Source organism: Triticum aestivum, chromosome 6B, assembly GCF_018294505.1.
Source record: "Triticum aestivum cultivar Chinese Spring chromosome 6B, IWGSC CS RefSeq v2.1, whole genome shotgun sequence".
NCBI lineage: Eukaryota > Viridiplantae > Streptophyta > Magnoliopsida > Poales > Poaceae > Triticum > Triticum aestivum.
This window is the reverse complement of record NC_057810.1, coordinates 726988375-727002404: the sequence shown is the minus strand read 5'-3', so window position 1 is coordinate 727002404 and position 14030 is coordinate 726988375. Positions and strand designations below refer to the sequence as shown.

The 14030-nt window shown below is 46.1% G+C and overlaps 1 protein-coding gene and 1 pseudogene across 1 annotated transcript; both read left to right on the top strand.

The window, feature by feature from the left end:
• Positions 1-4209: 4209 nt before the first annotated feature.
• Positions 4210-4737, top strand: LOC123135256 (putative invertase inhibitor). The gene has a single exon (XM_044554313.1). The coding sequence runs from the start codon at positions 4210-4212 to the stop codon at positions 4702-4704; it is 495 nt and encodes a 164-aa protein (XP_044410248.1). The 3' UTR covers positions 4705-4737.
• A 1405-nt stretch (positions 4738-6142) lies between these two features.
• Positions 6143-7904, top strand: LOC123139807 (putative invertase inhibitor; annotated as a pseudogene).
• The last annotated feature ends 6126 nt before the right edge of the window (positions 7905-14030 follow it).

Genomic DNA, 14030 nt, shown 5'->3' with positions numbered 1-14030 from the left:
AATCAACTAAACCATGTCCGATCATCACGTGAGATGGAGTAGTTTCAATGGTGAACATTTCTATGTTGATCATATCTACTATATGATTCACGCTCGACCTTTCGGTCCCCGTGTTCCGAGGCCATATCTGTATATGCTAGGCTCGTCAAGTATAACCTGAGTATTCCGCGTGTGCAACTGTTTTGCACCCGTTGTATTTGAACGTAGAGCCTATCACACCCGATCATCACGTGGTGTCTCAGCACGAAGAACTTTCGCAACGGTGCATACTCAGGGAGAACACTTCTTGATAATTAGTGAGAGATCATCTTAAAATGCTACCTTCAATCAAAGCAAGATAAGATGCATAAAGGATAAACATCACATGCAATCAATATAAGTGATATGATATGGCCATCATCATCTTGTGCTTGTGATCTCCATCTTCGAAGCACCGTCGTGATCACCATCGTCACCGGCGCGACACCTTGATCTCCATCGTAGCATCGTTGTCGTTACGCCATCTATTGCTTCTACGACTATCGCTACCGCTTAGTGATAAAGTAAAGCAATTACAGGGCGTTTGCATTTCATACAATAAAGCGACAACCATATGGCTCCTGCCAGTTGCCGATAACTTCGGTTACAAAACATGATCATCTCATACAATAAAATATAGCATCATATCTTGGCCATATCACATCACAACATGCCCTGCAAAAACAAGTTAGACGTCCTCTACTTTGTTGTTGCAAATTTTACGTGGCTGCTACGGGCTTAAGCAAGAACCAGTCTCACCTACGCATCAAAAGCACAATGATAGTTTGTCAAATAGACTCCGTTTTAACCTTCACAAGGACCGGGCGTAGCCACACTCGGTTCAACTAAAGTGAGAGAGACAGACACCCGCCAGCCACCTTTAAGCACGAGTGCTCGTAACGGTGAAACCAGTCTCGCGTAAGCGTACGCATAATGTCGGTCCGGGCCGCTTCATCTCACAATACCGCTGAACCAAAGTATGACATGCTGGTAGGCAGTATGACTTATATCGTCCACAACTCACTTGTGTTCTACTCGTGCATATAACATCAACACATAAAACCTAGGCTCGGATGCCACTGTTGGGGAACGTAGTAATTTCAAAATTTTCCTACGCACACGCAAGATCATGGTGATGATATAGCAACGAGGGGAGAGTGTTGTCTGCGTACCCTCGTAGACCGAAGCGGAAGCGTTGACGCAACGTAGAGGAAGTAGTCGTACGTCCTCCGGTTCAACCGATCCAAGTACCGTTACTTCCGGCACCTCCGAGTTCTTGACACGCGTACAGCTTGATGACGCACCCTCGATCTCCGATCCAGCAGAGGCGCCGAGGGGGAGTTCCGTCAGCACGACGGCGTGGTGACGATCTTGATGTTCTCCTGTTGCAGGGCTTCGCCTAAGCACCGCTACAATATGACCGAGGTGTAATATCGTGGAGGGGGGCACCGCACACGGCTAAGGAACGATCAATGATCAACTTGTGTGTTCTAGGGTGCCCCCTTACCCCCGTATATAAAGGAGGGAGGGAGGAGGTGGCCGGCCCTAGGGGGGGCGCGCCATGAGGAGGGGGAAACCTACTCCAAGTAGGTTTCCCTCTCTTTTCCTTATCTTATTTGGAGGGGGAAGGAAAGAGTACTAGTATTAGGAAGTAGTACTAGTAGTAGTAATAGGAAGAGGGGGAAGGAGAAAGGAAAGGGGGGGCCGGCCCCCCTCCCCAATTCGGATTGGGCTTGGGGGGGCGCGCCCCCCTCCCTTGCTCCTTCTCTCTTCCTCCTACATGGGCCCAATAAGGCCCATATACCTCCCGGGGGGTTCCGGTAACCTCCCGGGGCTCCAAACTTCTCCGGAACCTTTCCGGTGTCCAAATATATCCGTCCAATATATCAATCTTTATGTCTCGACCATTTCGAGACTCCTCGTCATGTCCGTAATCATATCCGGGACTCCGAACAACCTTCGGTACATCAAAATACATAAACTCATAATATAACTGTCATCGAAACCTTAAGCGTGCGGACCCTACGGTTCGAGAACGATGTAGACATGACTGAGACACATCTCTGGTCAATAACCAATAGCGGGACCTGGATGCTCATATTGGTTCCTACATATTCTACGAAGATCTTTATCGGTCAAACCGCATAACAACATACGTTGTTCCCTTTGTCATCGGTATGTTACTTGTCCGAGATTCGATCGTCGGTATCCAATACCTAGTTCAATCTCGTTATCGACAAGTCTCTTTACTCGTTCTGTAATACTTCATCTTATAACTAACTCATTAGTTACATGCTTGCAAGGCTTAGGCGATGAGCATTGCCGAGAGGGCCCAGAGATACCTCTCCGACAATCGGAGTGACAAAACCTAATCTCGAATTATGCTAACTCAACATGTACCTTCGGAGACACCTGTAGTACTCCTTTATAATCACCCAGTTACGTTGTGACGTTTGGTAGTACCCAAAGTGTTCCTCCGGTAAACGGGAGTTACACAATTCTCATAGTTACAGGAACATGTATAAGTCATGAAGGAAGCAATAGCAGAATACTAAATGATCAAGTGCTAAGCTAACGGGATGGGTCATGTCAATCACCTCATTCTCCTAATGATGTGATCCCATTAATCAAATGACAACACATGTCAATGGTTAGGAAACATAACCATCTTTGATTAATGAGCTAGTCAAGTAGAGGCATACTAGTGACTATATGTTTGTCTATGTATTCACACATGTATCATGTTTTCAGTTAATACAATTCTAGCATGAATAATAAACATTTATCATGATATGAGGAAATAAATAATAACTTTATTATTGCCTCTAGGGCATATTTCCTTCATGGCCCATAAACCACGGCCCGTTGGCCAGGTCTGCCTGAACCCAAACCCGGGAGTGTAGTGCATTTGCCGGAAAATCCTATATTAAGCTCACTGCATTGTAATGTCGATGCTTCCCATTAAACCCGGGCATGGGCAGCCCGGCCCGAAAAACCCGGGCCGGGCTCGGGCTTTGTTTGCAGCTCGAAAGATAGTTCGGGCCGGGCTCGGGCTTCAATTTTCCGGTATTCATTTGGGCCGGGCTCGGGCTTCAATTTTCCCGTATTCATTTGGGCCGGGCTTTCGGGCTTCGGGCCGGGCTCGGGCTTCAATTTTCCCGTATTCATTCGGGCCGGGCTTTCGGGCTTCGGGCCGGGCTCGGGCTTGAAAATATGGAGTATTTCGGGCTTCGGGCCGGGCTCGGGCTTGAGAAATGAAGGTCAGGCTTTTACAAGCCCGGCCCGACGTTTGCCCAGGTTTACTTCCCATTATCTAGCGTTTGTCTTTTACTGTACTGTTTTCTTCTTCCGGTTTTGAAAACGTTCTAGAAAGTTCCCAAACTGGTTTTCTGCCCTGGTTTTATTGTTTTATCGTTTCTAACTTTTATTTCTTTGTTTTCTTCAGTTTTTTCTTTTTTCTATTTATTGCTTCCTGTTACTGTTTTTCTTCCTTTTTCTGTTCTTTCTTTTTTCCCCATAATTTCATTTTTTCTGTAAAATGTTCTGAATTTAAAATTTTGTACAAAAATTAAAAAAAATTCACTAAGGTCACTATTCACACTATATTGACCTAAAATTTGTTTTTTAATAGTAGTCAAAGGTTTTTTTGTGAGATTTTTTTCACAAGTACAATGTTGGAATGTCAAGTTTATTTTAAAAACATTTCCTGATTTTTTTGACTTCTAATTTAATTACTATATCTATTTTCAAATGGGGTGTATATACACCCATATACCAAAGTCAAGGACCACTGCATGTCATGTGCATCTCATCTAGGCGCTTGTCCTTTGCCAAGACGTGGACGCGCACTGAGGACACAAATTATGCAGGCATTGACTGCCTGCCTTGGCCAATTTGGGAAGAAGATTTGGACGGTGATTCAGTCCGCGGAAAAGGAATAAAATGATTTTGTTTATTTATAAATAGCAAAACATAACATTTATTCAATTTACTTGCCTTTTTCAATCTGTTTGCTACCAAACATTGATATACTAATCAAGCATTTCTATATTTACGATCAGGTCTATATATATATATATATATATATATATATATATATATATATATGCACCATCGAAGTTCATACGATTTGTTAGCAAACACAATACATAAACAGCACATAGGAATACTTGATCAAGGCACAAACAAACCATGAGGCGGCGTTGGCAAGCTCTCTCCCTCTGTCTTGTCATCCTGCTCTTCATCCTTGTCTCGTCCAGCGCTTCCACTCTACAAGACACGTGCAAGACCGTCGCCGTAAATAACAAGGACATCGGCTATGACTATTGCATCAAGTTTTTCCAGGCCAACAATGCCAGCGCCACCGCCGACAAGCGCGGCCTCGGCGACATCGCCACCAAGATTAGCCGCGCAGCAGCCTTGGACATCCGCAAGCGCATCGACACCCTCATGGCTTCGGAGAAGGACAAGACGGTCCATGGGCGCCTCTCCGACTGCCGCGTGCTGTACTCAGCCGCGGTCAACATGCTCGAGTCGGCGGCAAACCTCAATGCCGTGATATCGGGCACCGACACCTGTGAGCAAGGGTTCCGCGTGCTAGGCGTTACTTCACCACTAGCCGCCGATGACGCCAACTTCATTAAGGACTGCTCCATTGCTCTTATTATCACGAGCTCGTTGTTGTAACTAGCTGCCGAGGATGTGTGAATCTGGCAAACAGTTCTAGCTAGGAGTCCATGATCATTTGGATCGATCAATAAACTCTTCGAACCCACAATCTTAGATCAATGAACCTAGCATATACGTAACTTTCACGTGATTTTGAATTTCTTTCTACTGAATTTGTTTTGTGGTGAATACAAATAGCAATCGTCAAAACTATGTCATACAATTTGCGTATAATTGTGGTGATAGAATGAATGCATAATCGCAGATTAATGCTCATGATTATTTACGAGATATGATGCCATGAGATGAGATACACCCACACTAACTAATTTCAGAGAAAGAGCCGGACAGCTATGGCACCAACCGCTAACGTAGGACCGCGAACCGCTAACGCAGGACGTCCACTGCAGCGGCTTGCCCTTGCTCGACGACGACGGTGACCCTGCATGCATTTTATAACCATTAATTATACGAAAATGGTCTTTGGTGGCCGTGCAGGCCGGAATCAGTGCCGCTTGCGCTCGTTGCGATCGGTGCAAGCCATTAAGACGCGTCCGTATTTTTACCGTATTCGCGCCAGAGTCGGCTGCCGATCCTCCGTATTTGCTATTTAAATAAACTCTGTGGGCACATATACACGAGCAGTACACCAGTGCAGCACAGCATATAATCATAGACGAGCGTACACGGCACCGGAGTTGACCCGTCAAGGTGTGCGACGACATGGAGCCGTTTGAGTCGAACGTTGAGGATCCTGCCGTTGCCTTGGTCTGGCCGGCTATTTATAGGAGAGATGGCTCTCCATCGCAGCCGCAGCGTGCCCAAACAAGTTCGACATGGCTTCGTCTTCATCCTCGGTTCGTTCCAGGCAAAGGCTTCAGCACTTGCCGCTCATCATGTGCCCGGAGTTTGTCTGATTTGCTTCCTGTGACTGGATCCGTTGCTTTGCTCCCAAATTTGGATGCTGCAGTAGCAACAATTACATGCTTGCAGATTAAGAAGAAGGAGCACTGCATGTCACGTCCATCCCATGTAGACGCTTGTCGTTTGCCAGGACGTGAATGTGCACCGAAGACACAAATTGTGCAGGCATTTGTCTGCCTGCCTTGGCCAATTTGGGAACAAGATATGGACGGTTATTCCGTCCGTGGAAAAGGAATAAAATGATTTTGTTTTTGTTTATAAATAGCAAAACATAACATATATTCATTATACTTGCCCTTTTCAATCGGTTTGCTCCCAAAGATTAATATATACCAATCAAGTAATTAAAAGCGTTCCTTCTCGAAAAAAAATATACCACTCAAGTATTTCCATATTTACGTACGAGCAGGGCTATATATATTCACCATCGAAGTTCATACGATTTATTATCAAACAAACACCATACATACATAAACAGATACTCATCAATCAAGGTAAGGCAATCCGTGACCGTGGCACAAAGTAACAAACCATGAGGAAGCATTGGCAATCTCTCTCCTGTTGTATCCTCTTGATCCTCGTCTCGAGTAGCGCTTCCACTCTAGATCACATGTGCAAGTACGTCGCCACAACCCGCAAGGACATCGGCTACGATTACTGCATCAAGTTTTTCCAAGCTGACAAAGCCAGCGCCACCGCCAATAACCGCGGCCTTGGCGTCGCCACACAGATCAGCCGCGCAGCAGCCTCGGACACCCTCAAGCGAATCGACACCCTCATGGCGTCAGATAAGGACAAGAAGATCCATGCGCGCCTTCTGACAAAGCCCGACCCCCGCATCGCCAGCCTTGGGCGACACGGGGGAGATTGCGCCGCCGCACCCTACGCCTCCTTGCCCCAATCTCTCCCTTCTGCCGGCGCCCGAGTTAATGCCGACGAAGCCCTGGCTGTGGGCTGTGACGGCGGCGGCGGGGACTTCTCCCTCGCGCACGGTGGTGTCTCCATCTGGCGTCGGCGACATGGACACTCCGGTGATTCGGCGGCGTGGTGCGGCGGGATCCCGGTGGCGGATGCGGCGGCACCGACAGCGGCAGCGCGGCCTCCCCCAGCGGAGGCGCCCCTGTGGCAGTGGACTGAACCTCAGATCTCGCCGGGCCCAGATGGGCTTAGGCGGGCCGACGGATCTGGTGCGCGACGGCAGGCTAGCCTGGTGGGCTTGACGTAACCGGCTACTCTGGCACCGTGGTGGTGCCATGGCCGGTCAGGCGGTGGTGGCTGGGTCCTTTTGGTCTGTTCCCCGAAATAGAAGGTGGCGATCCGTGCACAAAAAGCTGGATGGAGTTCTTCGAACAAATCTCGGTCAAAACCTGCTCTCGGCTAGATGCCAAGACCTATGATGGCGACGTTCTTTGATGTCATTCCCTTCTTGGAGGCATCATCATGGAGAAGTTCTAGGCCAACATCTGCTACCTCCAGGGGAAACTCTAGATCAGTTGATCGGAAGACGGCGGTGCTCTTGTGTCGTTTTCACCTGGGGTCGTCGTTCTCCGAGGTGTGCACGAACTCGAGGAACCACTGGACCGCAACTTTGGTGGAGCGGTGCTTCATCCAACACATTGATGGCGACGGATCTCGGCGGCGTGGTGCAGTGCAGATTCGGCATCCGATGTGCGGGGATGGACTCGCGTAGGAGGAGGACGCTATCTGGCGTCCTGGTGGCGTCGATGACAGAGAGGCCTGACACGGTCGATGCATGTCGGGCCTGAAGATGGATCGATGGAAGAGATGGTGTCGGGCCTTGCAGGGTGCGCATGTGGTGCGCCCTATGAGTGTGCCGGACTGGTGTCTGACCCAGTCCCGGTATGTGGCTAGGCTGGGGCATCCGTCGTTAGATGTTAAGCTTTGGTGCGATGTCTGTTTGTTATTAGGCTCGGACATTCGGCACCCCTTCATCAAAGGGATAGGAGTAGCAACAACTGTTGCCTGGATGGTGGCTTCAGGCGTACAGATGTATTACTTCGTACGATCTTTGTAAATAATTAATAAAATGGCTACATGCATCATCCAAACGCAGAGGCTAGGGATACATCCTCCTTTTCAAGGTGGCGGTGAACCTCAACGCCGTGGTACTGGACACCTACACGTGTGAGAATGGCTTCCGCGTGCTAGGCGTGAATTCACCACTGGCCGCGGAGGACGCCAAGTTCCTTAAGGACTGCTCCATCGCTCTCAATATAACTGTGTTATGGGATTTGCACGATGTATTGCTTATATGCAAAGGCACGTATATATGATGTATAAAAGGTGGGCCACGACCTCAACTATAAAAGGAACTAAGACGTGGGTCCAATACACAGATATGCACAACACATATACTCAATAGCACCCCACAGTCGAGGTGGCACCGCTGATGACGCAAAGACTGGACCAGAACTCCTCAAATGGCGCCGTAGGCACGCCCTAAGTCATGATATCTGCAAATTATTGGGAAGTAGGGACGTGTAGAACACGAATATGGCCAAGGGCCACCTATTCCTGAACAAAATGAATATCAAACTAATATGCTTGGTCCATCGATGATGCACCGGATTGCGAAGAGGTAGACCGCCGAGACATTGTCGCAGTAGACCACCATGGCATGGTCGACAGGGCAGGAAAGCTCCTGAAGCAGCTGGTGAAGGCACAAACACTCGACGACGATGTTCGCCACCGCACGATACTTAGCCTCAGCACTAGAACGAGAGACCGTAGGTTGCCGCTTGGATGAACACGAGATGAGTGAGGGTTCAAGATAGACACAATAGCCCGAGGTGGAGCGACGAGTTTCAGGGCAGCCCGCCCAGTCTGCATCGGAGTAGGCGGTGAGGGCGGTGTCGGCGGAGGTGTGAAGCGTGATGCCAAGATCCATTGTTCCACAGACATAGCGGAGAATCCGCTTGACAGCGGCCCAGTGAATGTGCTGAGGAGCATGCATATGGAGACACACCTGATGCACGACATACTGGATCTCTGGCCGAGTCAGAATGAGGTACTGGAGAGCATCAACGATAGATCGGTAGAAAGCAGCATCCGAAGTAGGAGAACCATTCGTGGAAGAAAGCTTGGACTTCGTATCAACAGGCATGGCGGAGGGCTTGCAGTTAAGCATGCCAGCGCACTCCAGGAGCTCATGAGCGTACTTTCGCTGATGAAGAACGAAGCCATCCGGACGGCGAACCACCTCAACACCGAGGAAGTAGTGCAAAGGACCCAAGTCCTTGATGGCGAACTCAGTGCAAAGGCGAGCCGTGAGCTGACTAAGAAGACCAGCCGTACATGCCGTCAGGGTGATGTCATCAACATAGAGTAGCAAGTAGGCCACGTCGGAGCCCTGGTGATAGACGAAGAGCGATGCGTCCGAGCGGGTGGAGCGGAACCCAAGCTGGTGTAGAAACGCTATGATGCGCTGCTACCAAGCGCGTGGAGCCTGCTTGAGTCCGTACAAGGACCGTGAAAGCAGGCACATGTGGTCGGGAACCGCCGGATCAACAAACCCGGTGGGCTGCTGGTAGAAGACCCGCTCCTCAAGGTGACCATGGAGGAAGGCGTTGGAGACGTCCATCTAGTGCACCGGCCAAGCACGGGAGACCGCAAGGTGGAGAAACGTGCGTATCATGCCAGGCTTGACGACCGGAGCGAAGGTGTCGGTGAATTCGATGCTAGCACGCTGTCGGAAACCACGAACAACCCAGCGCGCTTTATAGCGATCAAGGGTACCATCGAGACGGAGCTTGTGTTTGAAGACCCACTTCCCGGTAATCACGTTGGTGTGCCGGGGACGGGGAACAAGATGCCACATCCAGTTGCGTAGCAGGGCGTCAAACGTCTCTTGCATCGCAGCCATCCAGAGCGGGTCACGAAGAGTGGCTCGAACGGAGGTCGGCAATGGCGATGGCGTAGAGGTGGACACCACATGGACGTATTCATCCGAGGTGTAGCGCGAGCTTGGGAGAAAAATGCTCGTACGGGTGCGGGTGACCGGATCAACCACAGACGTCGGTGATGAGGGAGCCAAGGGGGGCGCGGGCGCCGAGGGGGCGGCGGAGGCCGCGGGCGATAGGGCCGTGGAAGGAGGGGGTGCCGGGGGCACCAGTGCTGCTGCCGAAGGGGGCGCCGCTTGTGAGGGGCGCGCCTCAAAGTGAGGGGGCGGGCCAAGAGAGGAGTCGAAGAACCCGCATCATCGGTGCCGGGAGGAACAACCGGGGGTACCTGCTGAAACAGAAACACATGCTCATCAAAGTAAATGTGCCGGGAAGCGAACACACGGTGGGATACGGGATCGTAGCACCAATATCCCTTGGAGTTAGAGGGGTAGCCGATGAAGATGCAAGCAACAGAACGGGGTGCAAGTTTGTGGGGAGCTGTGTCGGCAGTGCTAGGATAGCAAAGGCACCCGAAAATACGCAAGCCATCATAGGACGGGGGTGTACCGAAGAGAAGATGGTGAGGTGCATAGTTCCACCATGGGCAGCATGGTCGAAGGTGATAATCCCCAAGTGCAGGGAATCATCGTAGCAATTCCCAAAGGTGGAACTGATAAGTATGGAGTGTCGAACCCACAAGGAGCTAAAGTTAACATCGATATTCTCTCAAGTCCTATCTGCCACTGATACGACTCTACGTACACCGAACGTTTGCTTCCAACTAGAAACGAGGAATAAAACTACATTGTGGGTATGCAGAGGATAACTTTGCATGATATCGGAGAGATAAAATATAAAAGTAGGTGTTGTTATCATAAAGTTAGAATATATTATTAAATATTCTAAATAGCGAGTGTGGAATAATGATGGGTCGGTGTGCAGAATTGTCCTAGGCAATTGTTAACAAGGCCGGTAATCACTATTGCAATTTCATATGAGGGAGAGGCATAAGCTAACATACTTTCTCTTCTTGCATCATATGCACTTATGATTGGAACTCTAGCAAGCATCCGCAACTACTAAAGATCATTAAGGTAAAACCCAACCATATATAGCATTAACATATCAAGTCCTCTTTATACCATACGCAACAACCCTCTTACTCGGGTTTATGCTTCTGTCACTCAAGCAACCCACTATAAGCGAATCATGAACGTATTGCAACACACTACAGTAGGAATCCCTCACGCTTGTGCGACACGGAGGGCACAATAGGATAGCAACAAAATAAAACATACAACTCATACCAATCTAGATCATCAATCAACCCAAAGACAAAAGATATCTACTCAAAACATCATAGGATGGCAACACATCATTGGATCATAATATGCGGGATAAAACACCATGTTCAAGTAGGGATTATAGCGGGATGCGGGAGAGTAGACCGCGTAAAACATCATAGGATGGCAACACATCATTGGATCATAGTTTTGCCTCCCAACCTTTTACCTCAAGGGTAATGTCAACAATAATACTTTATGAAAACCTACATCCAAGTGGATATATGTATATCCAGATCCCTCCAACACAAAGTGCTTGCCAAAGGAAAAAGTGTAAAAAGGAAAGGTGATGATCACCAAGACTCTCGTATAAGGGTAGAAGATAAAAGTAAAAGATAGGCTCTTCGCAGAGGGAAGCAGAGGTTGTCATGCGCTTTTATGGTTGGATGCACAAAATCTTAATGCAAAAGAACATCACTTTATATTGCTGCTTGTTATAAAGACCTTTATTATGCAGTCCGTCGCTTTTATTTCTTCCCTATCACAAGTTTGTATAAATCTTATTTTCTTTGCACTAATAGATCATACATATTTAAGGAGCAATTTTTATTGCATGCACGATGACAACTTACTTGAAGGATCTTACTCAATCCATAGGTAGGTATGGTGGACACTCATAGCAAAACTGGTTTAAGGGATGTTTGGAAGCACAAGTAGTATCTCTACTTGGTGCAAAGAATTTGGCTAGCATGAGAGGGAAAGGCAATCTCAACATGTTGGATGATCCAAGACAATATAACGTTTTGGATATATGAAAACATAACCCATTAAGTTGTCTTCCTTGTCCAACATCAACCTTTTAGCATGTCATATTTTAATGAGTTCTCACGATTACAAAAGATGTCCAAGATAGTATATTTATATGTGAAATCTCTCTTCCTTCAACATTCTTTCATGAATTGTTCAAGTGACCAATACTACGTTTGCTAACTTTCAATAAATTTACCACCTATACTTATTATGCGTGAAGTCATTACTCCCCATGGTATAAGCATATGAAACATATATAAATTCAGATTTATGATATTCAATTCATTCAACCATTCACTCATAGGATATACGTGAAGCACGTGAGTAAATGACAAACTACTCCAAAAAGATATAAGTGAAGAACACTGAGTAGTCAAATAATTAACTAGCCATGGGAAGATTCTTTTTCATTCAAGATTTCAGATCCAATGATTTTATTCAAACAGCAAGTAAAATTGAAAGTACGCTCCAAGCAAAACACATATCATGTGACGAATAAAAATATAGCTCCGAGTAAGGTGTGCCGATAGTTTTGAAGACGAAAGAGGGGATGCCTTCCGGGGCATCCCCAAGCTTAGGCGCTTGAGTATTCTTTGAATATTACCTTGGGGTGCCTTGGGAATCCCCAAGCTTAGGTTCTTTCCACTCCTTATTCTCCTCATATCGATATCTCACTCAAAACTTGAAAACTTCAATCACACAAAACTTAACGGAACTTCGTGAGATGGGTTAGTATGATAAAGAGTAAATAATTAACTTTGGTACTATCAAAGACAAGATTCATAATTGTTCAAATACAATGCCTACTGTACCATATAATTTCTACAATTTATATTGAGCAATATAAGCCATAGAAACTAGAAAACAAGCAAACTATGCATTGAAAACAGAATCTGCCAGAAACAGAACAGTCTGTAATGATCTGAACAACAACCATAATTATGCTACTCCAAAAATTCCGACATAAATTTGTGGACATGAGGAATTTGTCTATTAATCTTCTGCAAAAAGAATCAAATCAAAATCTCTCTTCTGTAAAACATTACAGCTAATCTTGTGAGCGCAAAGTTTCTGTTTTTTACAGCAAGATCACATTAACTTTCACCCAAGTCTTCCCAAAGGTCTTACTTGGCACTTTATTGAAAAAAAACTATAAAACATGATTACTACAGTAGCTTAATCATGTGAACACACAAAAAAAGTCAGGGTAAATATTGGGTTGTCTCCCAACAAGCGCTTTTCTTTAATGCCTTTTGGCTAGGCTTGATGATTTCAATGATGCTCACATAATAGATAAGAATTGAAACATAAAGAGAGCATCATGAAGAATATGACTAGCACATTTAAATCCAACCCACTTCCTATGCCTAGGTATTTTGTGAGCATACAATTTATAGGAACAATAATCAACTAGCATAGGAAGGCAAAACAAGTATAACTTCAAAACTTTAAGCACATAGAGAGGAAACTAGATATTATTGCAACTCCGACAAGCATGTATTCCTCCCTCATAATAATTTTCAGTAGCATCATGAATGAGTTCAACAATATAACCATCACATAAAGCATTCTCTTCATGATCTACAAGCATAGAAAATTTTCTACTCTCCACATAAGCAAAATTCTTCTCATTCGGAATAGTGGGAGCAAACTCAACAAAATAACTGTCATGTGAGGCATAATTCAATTGAAAATTAAAATGATGATGACAAGTTTCATGGTTAACATTATTCTTTATAGCATACATGTCATCACAATAATCATCATAGATAGAAACTTTGTTCTCATAATCAATTAGAACCTCTTCCGAAATAGTGGAATCATTACTAATCAAAGTTAACACTCTTCCAAATCCACTTTCATAAATATCACACTAAGATTCAACACCCTCCAAAATAGTGGGATCACAAATTCCTAAAGTTGACACTCTTCCCAACCCACTTTAGATGATAGTATTATTCATACTCCAAAAGATATAACTGAAGTTCATGGAGCATTCTATAAATCAATGAAGGGCTATCTCATACTAGCATGGTTCCTAAAGAAAAAGAAAAACACAAAGGACATGAATCATGTGAACAAAACAAAAATAGAGGTATACCGATAATTGTTGAGGAAGAAAGATGGGATGCCAACCGGGGCATCCCCAAGCTTAGATGCTTGAGTATCCTTGAAATATTTACTTGGGGTGCCTTGGGCATCCCCAAGCTTGAACTCTTGCCTCTCTTTATTCTTCTCACATCGGTAACTCCTCGTTCTTCAAACACTTCATCCACACAAAACTTAACAAAAACTTTGTGAGATCCGTTAGTATAATAAAGCAAATCAGTACTTCTAAGTACTGTTGTAAACTCATTCCAATTTTATATTAGCACTATATCTACTGTATTCCAACTTCACCATGGTTCATACCCCCCGATACTAC